General features: G+C 35.4%; 1 protein-coding gene across 1 annotated transcript in view; it reads left to right on the forward strand.

Annotated features, from left to right (window-relative positions):
- LOC110452490 (multiple epidermal growth factor-like domains protein 10) overlaps positions 1-20,483 on the forward strand; it is a 105,704-nt gene that overhangs the window by 19,597 nt on the left and 65,624 nt on the right. Inside the window, exons 5-9 of the mRNA XM_021501051.1 lie at positions 8,508-8,768; positions 10,396-10,434; positions 11,239-11,373; positions 11,614-11,745; positions 12,089-12,220. Of these exons, the coding sequence (XP_021356726.1) occupies positions 8,508-8,768; positions 10,396-10,434; positions 11,239-11,373; positions 11,614-11,745; positions 12,089-12,220 (699 nt within the window). The remainder of the gene's footprint in view (positions 1-8,507; positions 8,769-10,395; positions 10,435-11,238; positions 11,374-11,613; positions 11,746-12,088; positions 12,221-20,483) is intronic.

Below are 20,483 nucleotides of genomic sequence, written 5' to 3' on the forward strand. Positions count from 1 at the left end.
AACCCAGAGGGATTTTTTTCCGTGCGAAATTGGACAGTTCTCACACGGGCCACCATTTATAGTCCCATCCGACGGACTGGTTGTTAGTGATTAGTGTCATGCATGTGCTGAGTTGTTATTGTTTTTTTTTTGGTGTCCGTTCCTTGAATTCCTTTCTTCATCATTCTACACTGAGTATATACTTGACTGAACTTATACCAATGTCATCTTTCTTAGATACCTCGACTTGTCTTTCACCTAATTCTGCTCCTCGTTCCGACATTTCTAGTTTTTAGTGTATAGTGTGATTATTAGTATGGGAAAAGATGAAACACGTGGGGAGGGGAGGGGGGGGATTTAGTGCTAGGATTTGGATATAGAATGGATGGGAGTTGGGGGGGAGGGGGGAGGGGGGTTGGAGGTTTGAACGAGGTGCTGGGTGTTAGAAATGTGCTGATTGATGTATGGGCGTATTCAGATGTTAGTTGTATGGACCGGGTTAGTGTTGGGGACGATTTGTGGGAGGGGGATGGATAGGTAGTTGGAGGATACTTGGTTGTTGTTGTATTTACTTTTATGTGTATAAGATCATGTTGCCATATGTTTTATCTTATTATAGATTGTAATTGCTTGGATATGGTGTTATATTACTCTTATTGGCTGTGTCAGATAAACCGATATTGATTTTTAGTTCATTATTCGCTTATCCCGTTATTCCTACCTAACTAATAGGTCCATATAGCACTGTTGGCCTCCCTTCTTTGCCCGCGCTAACCTTGTTGGGTTTTACGCCGAATGAGCGAGAGGACCTATTTTATGGGTCGTATTATACAGTTTATAGTGGTAATACAATTTTGTCCTGTTTTTAAGTCCGCCGTTTAAGCTTTGTACAGTCTAAAAACGGCGAACCGCTTAAGCTTGTACATCGCTCCCCGGCGGTACATATATGTGTATTCATGTGTACGTGTACATGTATACATATATATATAATGTTGTTAAATTCGATTAGCCATAGGATTGCTGTGGGGTGGCTGACTCGTCCCTTCTTTTACAAACAAACGGAACAACCCGCACGTGGCCAGAACACATACGCTGCAGCTTTCCTATAACCACCGAGCGTATTATCATTTAAAAAAAAAAAAAAAAAATATTTTAAGTAATTGGATATTGTTGTTATTACACTATTCTCTGTGTCAGATAAACAGATATTGTTTTTTAGTTCATTATTCGTTTATCCCGTTATTCCTACCTAACTAATAGGTCCATGTAGCACTGTTGGCCTCCCTCCTTTACCCGCGCTAACCTTGTGGGGTTTTACGCCGAATGAGCGAGAGGACCTATTTTATGGGTCGTATTATACAGTTTATAGTGGTAATACAATTTTGTCCTGTTTTTAAGTCCGCCGTTTAAGCTTTGTACAGTCTAAAAACGGCGAACCGCTTAAGCTTGTACATCGCTCCCCGGCGGTACATATGTGTATTCATGTGTACGTGTACATGTATACATATTTATATAATGTTGTTAGATTCGATTAGCCATAGGATTGCTGTGGGGTGGAATACACAACACAACTGGTAAGACCTACGGTCCTGTGCGATTGGTAGGTAACCTTTTTTCACTTCAAAGCCCTCTCCTTAACATACAAACAGTGCATACAAATAATAAAGTATTTGGGTTTTAGGTATTTGAAATTTGCTAGCAGACAGACAACACGTTTCGTTTCGACTCTAGATATACCTAAAAGCTGTCGAGTTAACGGTTAGAATGTTTCGGCTAACTTACAACCAAGTTGACTGGAAATGGTGATTGTAAATCTGTCGAATGCTGATTTCATGTGTTGACAGGCGCTGTCGATATATTGGTGGTTTGATAAATTGAAAAAAAGCATCTGGTATAAAGCATAACGTCAATGTTACTTGTTTATCGTATGTCGACCAAATGGCGGCTGAAATTAAAAATTCTTTCCAAATATATCCAGGTTAAATAGAGAAAATAGGGGCCTGCCCAGAGGGTCAGAAATGATAAAAAATTCAGCTTCTTGTGAAATGAAGACATAGATATTATTTGACAAATATATGCGAGCGCAAAAGAACAGTATAATTCAAATACGTAGATAACTTAGATCCCCTTGCTTATTAAAGGCGTATTGTCACTGATTTGGACACGAAAAAGACTTTCATTACATTTTATTTTGTAGAATATACATAATGAATACATGTTTTTTATTATGACGGAAAATTAAACTCGAGTTTTTCAAATGTGAAAACAGTAATCAACTTAGGGTGCAACCAGCCTTGGCTAAAAATAAATAAAAAAAAGTTCACTCTCATTATAATATTGCACCATCATACACGCACATACAATGTAAGTTGATTATTTCTAAAATAAATACCAAATAATCAATGAAAAGTGTCACTACATTGCATACGTGCACGTGACCGATACTGTTTTCAAACGGGTTCCATTTACCGACTAACAGGTTTTTGTCTTGTTACTTTGTAGAGTTCATGACGTGTTTGGTCCATAATCATGGTTGACTAGTGAATTATTATCAAAACCAATAATTAAGTTAAAATTCTCCGAATCATATTTTGATCGCAGTAAAGCAGTTACATTTGAGACTTTGAAATACAAATAATTTTGTTGCCAGTTTAATTGAAAAGTTGTTCCTTTTCCTCCTGATACTTTAACGTAAGGAATTCCATTCCTTGGCAGCATTTTAAAACATGTAGTTGATTATGTTCTCCTCACATTATAGATATAAAAATTCAGCCCACGTGATCTTAAGTTTTGATGTCGTACATCTGCTTATTTCAGAAAATCAGTTTTTAAATAAGGCATTTGTTGTTAAAACTTCTTTAAGCCAAGTACTAGATCTAACTTCTTATCTAAAAATCGATCTGAAAAATTTGTTTTGTGGGACTTGAAACCTGGTTTTTAAATTCTTAGTCCAACTCGATTACCCAGGGGAACAAGATTGATCAAAACGACACTGAGTTTAAGCTAAACTAAATGTTTTTTCTAGTAGAATGTGGAAGAGTACTAGTTTGCATGTGAAACAAATATTTAATTTAGAACTGTTTATAATGCTATCGACAACATGTTCACCGGACAAGAAACAATCAATGGAAAAACTCAAATATGTTTTTAAAATGGTTGCATGGAGATGGTGTGACCATTACAAGACACCGAGAAGTTTTCAATGTTTTTCGTTTTTCTCTTTTTTCCCAAATAGTATACATTCTGTTTCACAGGTGAATCGAACGTTTATTGTCTACAAACCTAGCTGAACTGTATTGGAGGACATTTTCCAAGTGTATTGGATATGAATTTAGGTTCTTTTTGAGAAAATAAAATTATGCTATCATCAGCATATAAAATAACTTTGCAATCAATGTTTGCGTATTTGCATGTCGTTCACATATGTCAAAAAGATTAGAATGGGCTACTCTGAGTAACCCCACATTCGACCTAGGCTTCATGTGAGGCTACCCCGTTAGCTTGAACAATTTGTCCTCTATCATTTAGATAGATTGAAAACATTTGATAAATTCAACCCCAAATATTTAAGGTTTTTCACACATAATTTGATGGTCCACGGTGTCGAAAGCTTTCTGTAACTCAAACATATTAATTCCAGTAAGGAGTCCTTTTGCTTTTTGTTTTTGAATGTGGTGAAATAAAATCAACTAAACAGGCATCTGTAAAGAAAGAAGATTAGCTTCTAAATCCAGACAGTACTTCATATAACAAGTTATGGAGACAACAACATTTTCAGCTCTTCATAATTGTTTTTTTCTAAGAATTTGGATACTGTGTTCAAATTGCTTAAAGGTCTATCATTGTTGCTTTAAGAATATCCCTTTTCTTGAACATTGGCTTAAATAAATCATTAATTTGGGACAGTTCTAGTAATAATAGATGTATCTATCAGGTATGTTATAGGTACTTTCAAAATGTCTGCCCCATCTTTCAAAAATCTGGCAGGTATTCTTTCCAGCCCAGTGCTCTTATTTGGGTTAATATTACATGTTGCCTCAATATTTAAAACAGTATTTGAGTTGCTCTTGTTCTCCTTTTCATATAACAAATCCTTTAAACGTTTCCGTAGTCTTTTTTTTATTTTTTATTTCTATCTTGTCACAGAAAAATCAGATTTCGCAATTTTTGATTTGTCGTGGTACAAACGGATTTTTTGTGTAGTCCGATTCCAAATTGTCTTTTTTTGAAACTAGAGCAAGTATTTGTCTCTCCTGGGGATATTGTCTAAAATGTCCGAATTCATCCAGGTTCTGCTTGAGCCTTATTTCTTTTACTGGAGCAATACCATCTATAACTTTAATGAAAAAATATGAAATTGAGACCAGGATTCATCTCGATCCTCAACATAAAAACAGCTTTCCAAGTCAGAGTTTAAAATAGTTTCTTTAAATACCCTTTTGTTATAATTTTTGAGTGATCTGCACTTTCTGTATTATGATTTTTAAAAGTACCACTAACCACTATCTTGTAATGTAGGTAAGGGTGTGGTCGCTTAAAACGATCGAAATAGTGCCAGATTGACAAATTTTGTCTGTAAAAGTGTTCATGTATGATTTGCAATTCTAGTGGCTTCGGAAATAACCCGATCCAGTCCAAACATATTCAAGATGATGCGGTGTGATTTAAGCAGTAGACTTGCTTTTTGGGTCCAACATATATCAAAAACACCTAGCATTTTAATTTCACAGGCAGATCTTAGCAATGAAAGTTCATTTTCGACATTTTGAAGGAAATCATTTTGATAAGGAGACCTGTAACATGCTCCAATATATACAGGTGTCCTTTTGGTTAATACAAGTTATATTATTAGAATTTGTGTATTGTGGTTTAAATATCAAGTCGAGGAGTGTGTACTAGATATTCATGAATGTAGGTGCATACTTTTCCACCATTCCTAGATCTGTCTTTATCAATTTCTGAGTATTGGATTCGTCTAACCAAGTTTCAATTATTGAAATTAAAGGGGCGTCTGATTTCGTTGCAATGAGTCTGAGTTCATGCTATTTCGGTAGGAGAGATTGGGCAATCATGTGAATGAAATGAAACCCCTTTCTGTCAAAATACTGCAAGTGATGAGGATAAGCAAGCTGGGTTGTGTTGGACCATGTTCTTGTGAAGGGTCGGGCAGTTCTGATTGTTTATTTTCTGGTTAGATGATGTCACTCTTATTTCCTACGGAAACTACTGGTGATAATGTTTCGAGTTAAGATGAATGAAAACCTTTAAAAACGCAGTTTGTGCATATCCAGGAATCGTTATTGTCAGAATTGACCAAAATATTATATATTCCGACATATTTCCTGTGGTAACACATATCTCATCCACCTTAACAGAAAAAGACATTGGTTTCGCATTATCCCCTTTCTGTATAATCCACATGGAGATTTTACTGGTCCTCGATTGTGTTGTGTTTCTCCTTTAATGATAATGGACCCAGTTGACCACAAGCTAGGTTTGAATCACTCGGAGAATAAGTTGTTCCGTTCTGATATATTAGTCAAACACTATATATGCAGTGATAAAATCTGCCAAAGCGAACTCTCTGACATCTGTCAACGTTACCATTTGTAATCCTTATTTATACATGACCTTATATAATTATATGACCTTATTGACACTCAACCCGGTGACATTATACTGACAAGCAGTTAACTACTGTAATGTTTACATTCACAAACAGTCAAGGACAAAATTCGGGAAATTCACTTTCAAAGAAACATATGTTGTTAACAAAACCTGGAAAGATGTGAGCGGTCTTGCATGTAAAGCCAGAGCGTGTCTTTCAAAGAAATTCATACGAGATTAAGGCGTTGGAAAGGAATCATTCAAATATCTGCAGCAAAATAACAAGTGACAAAAAGATACGATATTTATAAATCTAGTGAAAACTATGAACCATTACATTTATATGTTGACCTCTGAAAAATCTCAAGAAAAATGTACTACAAAAATTAGACAGTGTTTGGTACGTCTGAATCAATGAATTAACATTATTTCGAGTGAAATTCTCCGACATTGTAAGAGTCCTCTGATTCATTACATGTAACAACATCCTTCCCATAAACCTCGGTCTATTCAAATATCTTTCAACTGAAATATGATTGCAACCCTTAGAACCTGCCCATTCCCTTCATTACCATGCAAGTGCGATATATTAATATACTATTTAATATGTATAAAATAAATTTAAATACGATAAGTGTTGGAAGAAAGATTACAATAACAAAATTGAATATCAATTTAGTTAGTAGTTAGAGATTATCTTCTATATGCTATTTAAGGCCATGCTCCCATGTTTGGTATGCACGCGCGTGTTTTAGGCGTTTGGTTGTTTGATTTGCTTTCTTTTGATTGCAAGGACCTGGTGCCAAATTGAGAGCGTTACATTTTGCACCCAGCACAGCACTCCACCTACTCATACCGTCGTTGCGCTTACCATGTATGTTAAATAATTAGTACGGGAAATGGTTCAAAACCCTAGTATTAATTGGTAACCCCTGTCTATTGTGTTTCGTAAAAATGAAGTACGGTTATGTTATACAGATTTAAAGTCTGTTTAATATTTAAGTTTAGAAAGGTATATACAGATAACGGGGTCAAACCATAGCGTGTCACTTTACAAAATTTCATGAATATTTCTCAACCTTAAAAAATATCTTACACACTTATAGCTATTTACGCGAGAAAACTAAAACAATACATATGACCCAGTCAGTCTCTTGGAAAGAAAAAACCCTGATCTGTCTCACTGCATGTCGTAAGAGGCGACTAATGTGCAATACTTTCAGAATCAGTGTTTTTTCTTCTGTTATCTCTGTCTCGGGGTCATTGAGGAAGCCAGAGTTGGTATGTTCCGTCCGCCCTGCCCCCTCCCCCCATAGCAACACTTTTGCCCGCTTACATATGACCTTGACTATTGTGGAGAAATAACAATAATAAAAACAAAAATTAAAACAAAAGAGATCATGAATCAGCTAAGCATTTACTTATAAATTCTTTAATTATGTATAACGCGAGATAATTAATGAAAACTTTAATATAATACAAACCGAAGTACTTTGATATGCCAACAAATTGGGGGTTGTGGGTTAGAAATGTGGTAGAACTGATTTATTGCTGATAGACGCAGCTTTACAAGATTGATGCATTTTTTTTATAACATAAAATAACTTTTATTAACTATATAGATGTATCTACAGTAGGTATAGCGGTAAACAATTTTAACGTCTGTGTGACGGTAATATATATATATAAAACAAAACACTGAAGACTAAATTTCGCTAGTCCATCTTGGAGCTCTTCATGCGATTTGAATTTATTTGTGACGTCATAAATAGAGTTCACATACAAAATGCACTTACAGTTGTGTGACCGCACAACGCAACGACAATAACGTGCTCAAATCGTGCATACTACATGTACACACCATCCACATATAGTCCACACATGGTGCGCAAAACTTAGCGATTTATCAACGTTCTTTACATTGTGCGCTTCACTCAGCACACATATGTGATTGGGTCAAATTGGCCGATCAATATTACTGAATGAATAAAATCTGGAACCCTTAAAGGGAATAAGGATCACTGTTTATAAAATTTCTCATCATATCGATTAAGATTATGTTCAATCTTACAATGCGTGTAAAACAATACTAGACTGTCAAGAAAGGTTTTGGCTCCCGGGTAACAGAATAGGTAAATAACATTTTGTTGACTGGAGTTTTAACTGACCGCCGTGTGCTTGACATATAGAGCCGATATATGATATCTTGACTGTTATGAAAACACAACTGGACGTTAACTATTTGTAATTTGCATTCGGTTTGGTCTAAAGCTCCCCTTCATCTGCATTTTCACACCTTGACCAGTTACGTAAGTACCCCAGGTGGGGAAGAATACGGTCTAGGTACATGTACAAAGGGGCTATGTTTACCGGTATATTGGACCGTGTCTATATGTGATATAATTTTACATGTATCAATTTGGGTCGTTTAAAAAACACAGAAACACCATTTCCTAATTTAAGGAATATAGATAGAAAGATCAGCTTATATATATATATATATATATATATATATTTAAACACGAAACCGTATAAATTGTAAAGCCATTTCTCAATTTACAACGATTGTCATCGCATAACGTATGTCCATCGTCCGCACAAATGTGCGCAATCAATAATCGTCAAGATTTTCATCGTTCCAACATCGTCCACACATCATGTGCACATCGCGTGCACAGCGCACAACGTTTACACGTTGTACGATCCTACAACTGTAAGACGTCAAACGTAAAGACGTTATAAACAAAGTATACATGATGCGGACGTCTATAAATTGCGATGTCTTTACATAATTAACTCTTACTTTGTATTGCGGGGAATTGGACATATTTTATTGTAACAATAAGTAACCTGTTTGTCGACGTAATGCGTACTAATATTGACTTTTTACCAATATTAAATTTCTTTTTACTTTGTTTTAGACCCCTTCCGGATGTCCGGGTTTTATTTGTACGTATCTAACAGTTCCTACACCAACTCACAGTCGCTGAGTCGGGACTATTTGTGCTACCATGATCACGGACCGGGTCTGCCTTCGTACATCCAGTCACTTCCATGTTCTATTCATGGGCGTTACGTCACATTCTACAACAAGCGTCCTGCTGATTATGAACCAAGGAATGTTACGTATTATTCTGAAACGACCGCAATTATATCGCTATGCGAGGTCCAGGTGCTCGGAGGTATGTAGTATGTTAACCATTTTATCAAACCTAAGTATCTTAATTTTGCTTAAATTTGGCAACCAAGAATGTTACATGTGCTGACAGTTAGTCAGATAAGGCATTTGGTAAAAGACTTTCGCCGAAAGTTGGCAGGGTCTACCCCAGTTTTTACCACGTGTGTGACTGTTTTAAATTTCCTTTACCGAATTTTGACAATATACAAATGAATATTATCATGTACAACACATGAATGTGCAAAGAATGCGGTCGTAACGGATCGATAAATGGTCTAGGCCGGTAATAAAGTGAATGGCCCTGGTAACTTTCAGAATGTTACTAGGATACTGATATTTTGTATAACAGTTCCCCGTTCCTGGGGAAAATTGACCTGTTAAGTACTCTTTCTGAAAGCTCAAACTTCGCCTCTATCGATAGTTTAATATACGGTGATTGTACTCTTCATGTAAACGCAACGAAGGGAATTTTGTGTGATGTGTAAATGTGCATGCATGACTGAAAGCTTACACCAAGACTTTACAGTAATATTTCAACAGGTCCCTTATTCAATTGAGGTTGGACTGAGCAACACAGAATCGTTTTTTTGTGTGTCATAATTGTGTAAAAAACAAAATATTTAAAAAAAAGGTGGAATATTTACATGGATGTGACGGTCAAATGTGAAGGTTCCTTTGATATGTCGTACAGCCATGGGACAATACAATACCTCCGCACAAATGTACAATTTGGAACAATTGGTTGATGAATATTGCAGAATGAAAAACATCCGGAACCCTCATAGGGAATAATGAACACTGTATATATACATTACTCATCATATCAATTAGGATTATGTTCAATTTTACAATGCGTGCTACACAGTATTACTATGGCCGTTAGACTGTCAATAATGGGTTTGGCTCCCAGGTAACTGGGCAGGTAAATAACATTGTGCTGAGTTATACCTGGATCCATGTGCTTGACATAGAGAGTCTATATATCATACCGTATTACTGTTATAAATAAAACTGGACGTGTAGCATTTGTTATTTGCATTCGTTTTAGTCTAAAGCTCCCCTCCTCGCTGGCACACCTTGGCGAGTTACGTAACAGTCTGGGGTGGGGAAAACTACAGTCCAGGTCAAGTCTGTGTTACCTGCATATGGGACCATGTTACATGTGTTATTTACATGTGTAGATTTGTGTCGTTTAAAAAAAATAATTTTAAACTTCATTTTTAAATTTAAGAAAATACAGATAGAAAAATCAGCTCTAATCTGTACCTAGAATATAGAAATATACTTAAAAATCAACTTTATATTTTAAAAAACGAAACCGTTTATATTGTTAAGCCATTTCTCAATTTACACCAACCATGATTGTCATCGCACAGCGTATGCTCTTCGTCCGCACAAATGTGCCAAAGCGGTAATTGTCCAGACTTTCATCGTTTGCACATCGTACACACGTCGTACACACCGTGCATACATCGCGCTCACACCACACATCGTGTGAGGTTGTGCGATCATTCAAATGTACATGCAAAGAAGTTTTAAATACATTTTTATAGAATATCATTAAATATATAAGATCACTTGATGATGCATACATATACTAACGAACAAATATTTGATTATTGATATTTCAGGGTGTTCCGCTGGATTGAAGGGTGATTCGTGTAACGAAGGTAGTCGTAGCAGCATAATTGATGCAAAATACATGCATGTTATAGATTAAGTTGAACAACTGTGAAGATTAATCTGTTTTAGAGAGGAAAAATGATAATATATACCTTTTTCATATTCTCACTTAAAGTGTCCCTCAAATTGCGTATGCAATATTGTGCATTTCAATCAGCCACAGTCCCATTTCTGGCTATATTAGTCCGAATCTAGAGATTTATACTTACCAAACGAAATGATTGCTTCGAGCTTTATAACTACTTGTGTTTGTTGTTTGATGGAACATGTACAGAAAACGTGTTTTGTGTCATTACTAAACACAATTATGGAGTTAACGCTAGAATAGACAAAGGACATAAAATAGACAAGGAAATGTATTAAAGGTTTGAAAAAACTGACTGCAATAATACAGGAATGGTCGCCAAAGGAATGAAAAACAAGACGAGAAGGAAAAACTTGTGAGACACAAGATTGACCCTGAACTTATCAGCTCCTTCGGCCTGATAAAAATCTTTGATTTGTTTATATAATTCTGTAAATATGTCACAAAGCTAATGCATCTCAAATCAGCATGTAACGATAAATAAATCATTCCTTCCGTACATAGCTACGGGTGTAGAATTTGCTCCGTATATAAATTAGTTCTCTTATCAAAATGGAGATGGATGTTATAATGTTCCTGTTTATTCAATTATAATAACTTCTTGACCGATGCAAACCGATGATCTCTAACAGTAACGACATGTTGATACAATTCCGCGTGATAAAGCTAGCACAATGGTATGTATTTTTGTATCATTGTATTGTAGACTGTGAACATGGTTTATTCGGACAAGGCTGTAGCCAGACCTGTCACTGTGCCACAGCTGACTGTAACAAACGAACGGGGACGTGTGGACCTCAGGGGTGTTCAGCTGGATGGAAGGGTTTAACATGTAGTCAAGGTAACCATTATCATTATTTTTATCATGATTATAAATAAGATTACTGAAATATTATACTTATCTCATTAGGATTATATTGTCGATTTGAATTATAGCTTAATTAGTATCACATCAGGTTAGGGTGATTTATCGTGGACGAAAATAACATAGAAAATGAAATGAGTCTGAGTTGTACACCATTTTGTGCTATTTACACGATCTAAATGATTCGTGTTAACATAATGACTTTACCTTGTTCAGCATGTGACACTGGGACTTTTGGGCAAAATTGTCATCAGCAGTGTCATTGTTCTAAGCAAGACTGTGATAAGAAATTGGGAAGATGTACAGGAGAGTGTTTGGCTGGCTGGCAGGGCGATTCCTGTAACCAAGGTAAGACTAATATTGCGACGGAGGAGAAAAGATGTAGCCATTGGTTCACGATAAAGAACACAAACACGTTTTTCGTCATTGTTTTTATAATACTAATTGCTGAATATCTACATGTGGTCATCTGCTTCACACGCATTTCTATACAAAACAACACAATATCTTTAATGTTACAAAGTTTCTTTGACATTTGTAAATTAGATTTTGTATTGTCACACCGAGAAGTGTTTATCAAAGAATATTGAATACAAATCAAATGAAATATATACTGAGCATTTACCTCACTTTGTACGTTAGCATGATGGCAATAAACTCAATAGTAACGAAAAGATATGAACATTGACAGCATGCGACCATGGGACGTTTGGACAAAATTGCACCCAGCAGTGTCATTGTTCAAAGCAAGACTGTGATAAACAAACGGGAGGATGTACAGGAGGGTGTTTGGCTGGCTGGCAGGGCGATTCCTGTAACCAAGGTAACTAATATTGTGACAGATGTGAAAATATTTAAACAAAAGAAGAGAGAAACTTGTTTTTCGTCATTAACATTATAATATAAAAGTTGTGTGACCGCACAACGCACAAAAAAATATCGTGCGCACACCGTGCATACATCGCATGCACACCGTCCGCATATCGCCCACACATGGTGCGCACCACTTTGCGATTTAACAATCGTTCGCCTCGTTGTTCACTTCTCTCCACAAAAAGGTGGGATTTGGTACAATTGGTTAATCGATATTACGGAATCCGGAAGGCTCGTATGGAATAAAGAACACTCTATATGTAAAGTTTTCATTATACAATGTACTAATTTACATAATGTTCAATTTTACAAATATCATTTTGATGTTGTGACCGGAGTTTTACCTGGCGGCCTCTGCCTGACATGGAGAACCGATATAGGATACCGTATGGCTGTTATAAAACCCAACTGGACATTAACTATTTGTTATTTGCATTCGGTTTGGTCTAAAGCTCCCCTTCACCTGAATTTTCACACCTTGACCAGTTACGTAAGTTCCCCAGGTGAGGAAAAATATGATCTAGGTTCATGCACAAATGGGATATGTTTACCGGTATATGGAACCGTGTCTATATGTGTTATAATTTTACATGTATCAATTTGGGTCGTTTAAAAAACACAGAAACGCCATTTCCTAATTTAAGGAATATAGATAGAAAGATCAGTTTATATATATATAAAGCTAGAATATAGACACATGGTTAAAGAACTCAAGTTACAATGTATATGTTTAAACAAGAAACCGTATATATTGTTAAGCCATTTCTAAATTTACACCAACCAAAAGTGTCATTGCACAACGTTCGTCCATCGTCCGCAAAAATGCGCGCATGCAAGTATCATCCAGATTTGTATCATTCGCACATCAAGCAGACATCGTGCACACAGCGTGCACACATCGCGCGACCACCGTACACAGTGTATCGCTGTGCTCTCCCACAACGTGTGTTATATTATTAATTGTTCTTCCATTACTATATAATGAGTATGCATCTCCCACAAATGTATAGTTGTACAGATCGCAAAACGTTACACGATGTTTGGTTTGTGCACGGTGCGCTCGGTGAAAAATTGTGCGATAATTACGTGCATAAAATAGTTGTTTGAAAGGTATTATGATTAGTATTATTAAGGAATAACATGTGATAACCAACTAATTCCTAATTTGCCATATTTCAGTTATGTGATTATTTATTTATCTAACAGACATGCATGTAAACAAATCACGTAATAAAAGTGCTTTGAAACTACCTTACAGCTGACAGTGCAAGTTGAAAAGCTTTCAATTGAAATTAAAGAAAAATATTTCTGGTTGTGAGATGTTTCCCATCAGTTCCGACTATCGTTTCTAACGAAGTGCCGACATTTTAGTTTGTCCTTGGTTTTTTTAACGAGTATGGGTCTCGCTGGGTATAAAAAGCGCATTACCTTGTAAACCGGCTATCATTCTACAACTGAGCGTCTTACGATTCAATGCAGCACGCACCCTGATCGGCAACCGATATCAAAAATCAAACGCACTCAACTAAAGACTGTGAAACACTGCCAAGCTGGTTGTTACTTATGGCACATTCTTGAAAATTGTGTATCTAAAATAAAAGGTATATTACGGAAAATACTTCTAAAAATCCCATATGTATCATCGGCATTTCACGTGCATAGAACTGTATCAACACACGAAACTGTATTATGAACTCGTGGTCTTCGTCGTGTTGACGCTTTACTAGCAAAACACGTGCGAAATGAGACACTCCCAAGTGTGATATCAAAAATGTGTCTTTAAACCGTTCTCATGGAAATGATTGGAATTAGTATAGTTTTCACACAGGAGGTTATAAGTAGTTGGATATATAAAAGGTAGGCATTAGCGTTCGGTGTATGAAGTACAGAAGTTGTAGTTCGCAGGAATATGACCTGATTTCCACGGTGACAAGGCTCATTTGCATGTTTATTGTACGTGTGCTATATCGTTTTTATTGGACGGCAATATTGCACGGAAATAGCATGTATTATATAATAAATATATATAGTATATTGAACAAATGGCAACCGTTTGACGGTAATACGCTTATTATACCCAGCGAGACCCATACTTGTTATCAAGCAAGGACAAACTAGAATGTTGGTACTTCTTTAAAAACGATGGTCGAAAGAGATGGGGAAATCTCAAAACAAGAAAAAATAAACTTTGAAATAAAAATCTCAATTACAAATCTTTTTAATTTGCACTGTCAGCTTTAATCGACAAGTGTGTATGTTACGGGCAGAAACGTGAACGTACTGTACACGCATATTAAATGTAAACAAAGTACCCTGACATGTTATCATTTACTTGTATATTGTCAGGTAACGCGTACATTATTTTTCACTATTAATCCATGAACTCCACCCAAAGCGTAACATACAGGATTTACACAGGTAAAGGTCAAGTTGTGTTTTAATACCTGTCAAATATTGTATGAACTCTAATCGGCAGTGAATTCCATGCAATTTACTATGCATGTATACTATCGCTATACCTGACAGAACAACCCCACTACTGATAGTTTTACAGTCATTGTACTAATCTATAACCAGCTGGAAAAATAGAAAAGGCCAAATATACCAATCGGATATTTAATACGTATAAGATTTTGTTTTTATTTCATTCGAGTCTCCCGCATGTTTTCATTCCGTAACATCTATCAAACAATCACACATGGCCATATCACACATACATTTATGTATATAGCACAACAGGACGTACTGTTTAATCACCTAGTCGATAGAACAATATGCAAACGAAGTGCAGACGATGGGCGCACGATGAATGCATGATCGATGTATGCACGGTAATTTTGGTGCATTGTGCAATCAAAAATCGTGTTGCGAACGTAACAATTTTAGCACGATTTCTCATCCGGAGAGGAATCTTGTCGGATTGAGAAATCGTGCCGTAACAACTGTACATGCATCCAGCATGCTCAATTAAAGTAATGGACCATTTATGAGATTGTTGATAAGTATTGCCTTTTTCATGTATTATTAATATTGAGAAGTGGAATAATCAAATATCTCATATGGTACCTTTATTATGAAGTAAAAGTACATTTATTATACGTAAGCTTGCATTTATGGGAAATTCGGACAAGGCTGTAACCAGAACTGTCATTCACGAAAAGATTTAAACATTGTCAGTCTGTGACCCTGTGACGTTTGGACGAAATTGTATTCAGCAGTGTCATTGTTCCAAGCAAGACTGTGATAAACAAACAATACCCAATCAACAGTATATTTATTTCAACTACATCAAACACTCATTCCTAACGAAATAAAATATTCAAACCAAAGAACTTCATTCATATAGCAATGATATTCGTTACAAATAAACTTACAAGATTGTCATAACTTTCTACATTGATAAACCGACAATAATATGTACAACTTTAACTGTAATGCTTCAAAGATTGTAAGGTAGGGTCATTACACTATATTACAATTTCGTATGGAATTGATGTCTTTCATGGTCATGTTAACAGACGTGCTTTTTATGAGAGTATGTTTACAAAAAGTACGGACTTTGGTTTAATTTGAAAATATTACCTTAATATAAAACAGACCTAAGTTGTTTAACGTAAATAAAATAGCTCACGTATGCTAATGATTGAGATATTGCAAGAAAATGCTATCAGGATAAATGCCGTACTTCGAGGAAATTATATAATCAATGAGTGGATTTAGCTACGACATTTAAGAATTTTTTATAAACAAAAGTAAAACATGTTTGCCGATGCATATATACGACTAATGACTTCTTTATTATCACTTACAGAACACACAGATTCAATTAAGTTTCTAATCACGAACTGAAAAAAATAACAAAAATAACGCCGCTTGGTAAAATTTAAATCATAAATTACTTTCTATACGAAAATATTTGCATAGCTACATATCGTAAAATATGTAAATTGGTTTTCCTGGTTTTATTTTGTTATCATTTCTATAAAGTAATATCAATCGATGTTATATAAGTATTGTAAATAAAAAAGGATCAATGTTCGTAAGGTATTGAATAAATGAATGAATGAAGGGAAAATATATCAGCACATTATCCACAGGAGTGAGCCTGTGAAAAAAATATCATAGTTTAAGATTTAACACAATACGTATCATTTACCAAAAAACACTTTTTCTGATAAATCACAGTCCTGAATAGGCTCTCAGTAGAAATTCCTCATTGTTGACTTGTTCTAGTTGATATTTCAAAAATCTACATTCATGTCTATATAAATAAAAGCAAGAAGACCAACAGTACAGTGACATGGTTTATGCTATGCTGATACATTAGAAACAACTACAAATTGGACAATTCACGATTACCTTGACATATTTGGCAAAACACTATTCACATCTTTATTGAAAATCATTTGTTTTAATCATAGTGACGTGATTTTTATGCTTCAGTGGATAACTGGATAAAACTAATGACTGGATGAATGCGAGGATAAAAATAAAAATGAAAGAAAGGTAGAGCATAGGAAATAGATGAAGAATGAATCCCTCTTTGGAGTGGGCACTGTTTGTAAGAAGGCTAACTCCAGTGCCCCAACCCTAAGCAGTTATACAAACAAAACACAAAAACATAAAAAGTAATCATGCAAGGGAGCTACTGATCTATCAAAGTCTAGTGTAAAAATTAGATTATAAAATGTTTTTGCATTGTTTTCGACGTTTAGAAACATTGAAAAGTCTTCAATTGATAATATATTCACATGATGTAGTAATATTTTTACTTACGTTAGCTTTGGCATCGGCAAGGTGAATTTTTAAATAAATGCTTTCTTCGGCATATTGCTAATGATTGTTTTATTTGTAGTTTGTTGTATATCATCGGTAATAACAGTGGAACATCACAGTAAAGAACTCATTCGAGTGTTTGTTATAAGATCACAGTTTCGAAACATGGGGTATAGTCACATATATTTAAACAATTTAATTTAATCTGGCTGTGTTTATTTATTATTCGTCATACGTTCGTGAAGCAAAATCCTTTCTATTATATATAAAACAATTATATTAACAAACATTATCTTTTCATAGCACCGTCATATGATGATAACCGCTTTAATCACAGAATGCTCCTCCGGTCATTTTGGCTCGAACTGTTCCGAAGTGTGTCACTGTCAACAAGAAGGATGTGACCATGTAAATGGGAGGTGTAACCACGTTGGATGTCAGGCGGGCTGGTCAGGACAGTCCTGTAATAAACGTAGGTTTCTGAACAAAAATCCCATTCCCATTAAACAACACCAGTAATATAATGAGAATAGGTTTCGACATGGAAAAATTGTTCTGATAACGTGATGGCCTTGTTCGCTATCAATATCTATGTAATTGACGTTTTGTATTTACTTTTTCTTTATTTAGTTTGATAATCAGTCATCAAATGTCAAACCACGCGTTAGAAAAGATAAATGATGTATATTTGTGCATAAAGTACAAGACACCCAGACTACAAAATATGCATACTTATACATTATACTTGTAAATACTATCAGACAAAATTTACTTGTTAGCAAGACAGAAAGTGTTTAAGTATTTAACTCATTTACATGTTATACATTTAAATCAAGATCAATGTTTCTGTCCTATATGATTGTATTACACTTCGCGCAACACTAACAAGAATAAACTATTTAAGAGTTTCAATGTAATGAATACCCAAGTATTGTATTTTTGAACTGTCGTATGTAGTATGGTTGCTCCCCCCCCCCCCCCCCCCAATCTCCACAAGAATAGAAATGTAAATGACTCAGTAGATCGTTTACGAGAAGTTACGTGTTCTACGTTTAGTTTCCGCTGTATGTTTCATTATATAGAGTGTGTCAACAACACGTTCGGACGAGACTGTAATCAGACCTGTCATTGTGCTAGCTATCGCTGTAACAGGACGGACGGTGTCTGTTCTGTACCTGGATGTACAGAAGGATGGATGGGAAACACATGCAGTCAAGGTAACGATTTACGTATTGTCGAAAATAGAATATTCATATTCATCTACCATAAGCTTGCATTTGAACAGCAAAATTAGAAAAATTGTATAGAACGTTTGTTAGCAGCAACATGAATATTTGTTTTATGCATCTGATTTGAAATTGAAAACAAAATTTAAAAAAAGGGAGGACAGAAGCAAAAATGAACTAGAAATATGTCAAAATGTCATGAAAGTCACCCCATCTCCTGCCTGATTATTTTCAGTATAATAAATCATTGACCAAGCTACAACTGACATATTTCCACCTGTCAATCAAAATGGTCTAACAATGTCATGACTAGTTGTATATGCATTCGCACTGATTAGGTAACAATGCCAACACATGGATATAATAGGAAAGCATGTGGTTGATTTACTTGAAGAAATTGTTCTATGTTTTATGACCATCAAACACAAACACTTCAAATAAATCCATTTTTGTTTATTTCTGTGACATTTCCTGGCATTCTGCATCCAAATTTCAAGGCCTTCCACATTCAAGCAGACCAAAGTGCCAGGATGAGATATTTCATCTGTAAAAATGAGAAAAATAATATGATATAAGAGAACTGACCATGCATATTGGAGCAAATCATTTTCACCAAAACTAGAGGCTAATAATTTAGGAATTTCCAATCCCTATCACTGGTTTGTACTGGTATTGTATTGGTGGTTATTTATCTCCATATTATCAGTTGATAATTCTCAGTAAAAATCAATTGTTGGTAAAAATGTCAATATATTCACATACAAGAAAAAATTTAATCAGCTGCACACATAATTTTTGGCAAATTGCCGTCTCGATCAGATTGCAAGATTGATACAATTCAAGTTGTATAGGCAATTATAAGTGCCCTTGCAACTACAAAAAAAGTCGTTAAAAATATTTCAGCTGCGACCAATCACAGGTGTTCGTTACAAATGTTTAAAATGCACACATGCTATACTGATATGGGCCACAACACACATAAACAAACACAAAGTAATAATGTATGGTTATGAGTTGTGACCAATATCAGTAAAGCATATGTGTATTTCAGACGTTTGTAACAAACCCCTATGGTCCGATGTAAAAACACACTCGTTAGTGCCTCGCCTCACTTCACGAGATTTATCTACTCTAATCCAATTAAAACAACCCTTTTCCCGACCCTAACTTACCCTATTATTCTCCACAGAGCACCCCTCGGAACTAGACAATGTAGCCATAATTTGATAATTGGCGATTTTGATATCAGACGGAGTCAAAACACAAAAGAGTTCAGACACCTGACCTTGCCATTCATCTCAAATGCATTCAGCCGTGACATCGTAGTACACAGAGATGTCGTGGGGCTTTATTTACCTGTAACGTTTGCCCTAAAATAATTTTCGCTAAAAAAGTTATATTGTCGGCACTTACTTGAATAAAAGTCCCTTATCGAAACTTTCGCAAAGAGTAGTTTCAAACCGCCGATCATGTTTTACTTCCGCCATTGGAGCCAGTGGCGACCACAAGCGCGAGCCTTGGCGTGAAATGATACAGAAAAAGAGACGTTATTGAGCTTTTCTACCTGAACAACTTATTACAAAATTTCTATTGGTTTTAAAAAGAAATTTTACCAATATAGTCGTTGGTCAGAAATGAAATATCTAAATCAATCAATAGCAATATGCAATATAACAGTCTACCCCTTCGAGGACCTCAAACCTATTTGGTTCATATTCGGAACATATTCAGTTTGAAATTCGGAACGCCTTTAGGTTGTATGTAAGATCTGTTATTTTTAAAGGGAAATTGATATACGAGTTATCAAAGAGCTTGTAATTAGCGGCAGAAGCAAACACTGAGAAACACTTAAGGACGAAAAAATCAATTCTACGACTTAATCTACCTTATTATACCAGTAAACTTCAATTAGCATTGAATTTTACAAAACACAATCTAAATCATAAATTCATGACCCAACTTAATGACGTACCAGCTAAATAATCTATGCATGGCTAACTTAATGATGTACAATCTAAATCATATTTGCATGGCCCAAATTACGGAAACACTCTCCAAATTAGCGGAGCACCATTTAAATTTAAAAACCATATCCAAGTTGTCGGGACATGGACCAGTTTTCAGGAACAACAACCAATTTTCAGGGACAACAACCAATTTTCAGGAACATAACAATTCAATAAGATTGTGCCTTTGTTCCCGAAAACTGGT

The sequence above is a fragment of the Mizuhopecten yessoensis genome, unplaced genomic scaffold, assembly GCF_002113885.1.
Source record: "Mizuhopecten yessoensis strain PY_sf001 unplaced genomic scaffold, ASM211388v2 scaffold6719, whole genome shotgun sequence".
Taxonomy (NCBI): domain Eukaryota; kingdom Metazoa; phylum Mollusca; class Bivalvia; order Pectinida; family Pectinidae; genus Mizuhopecten; species Mizuhopecten yessoensis.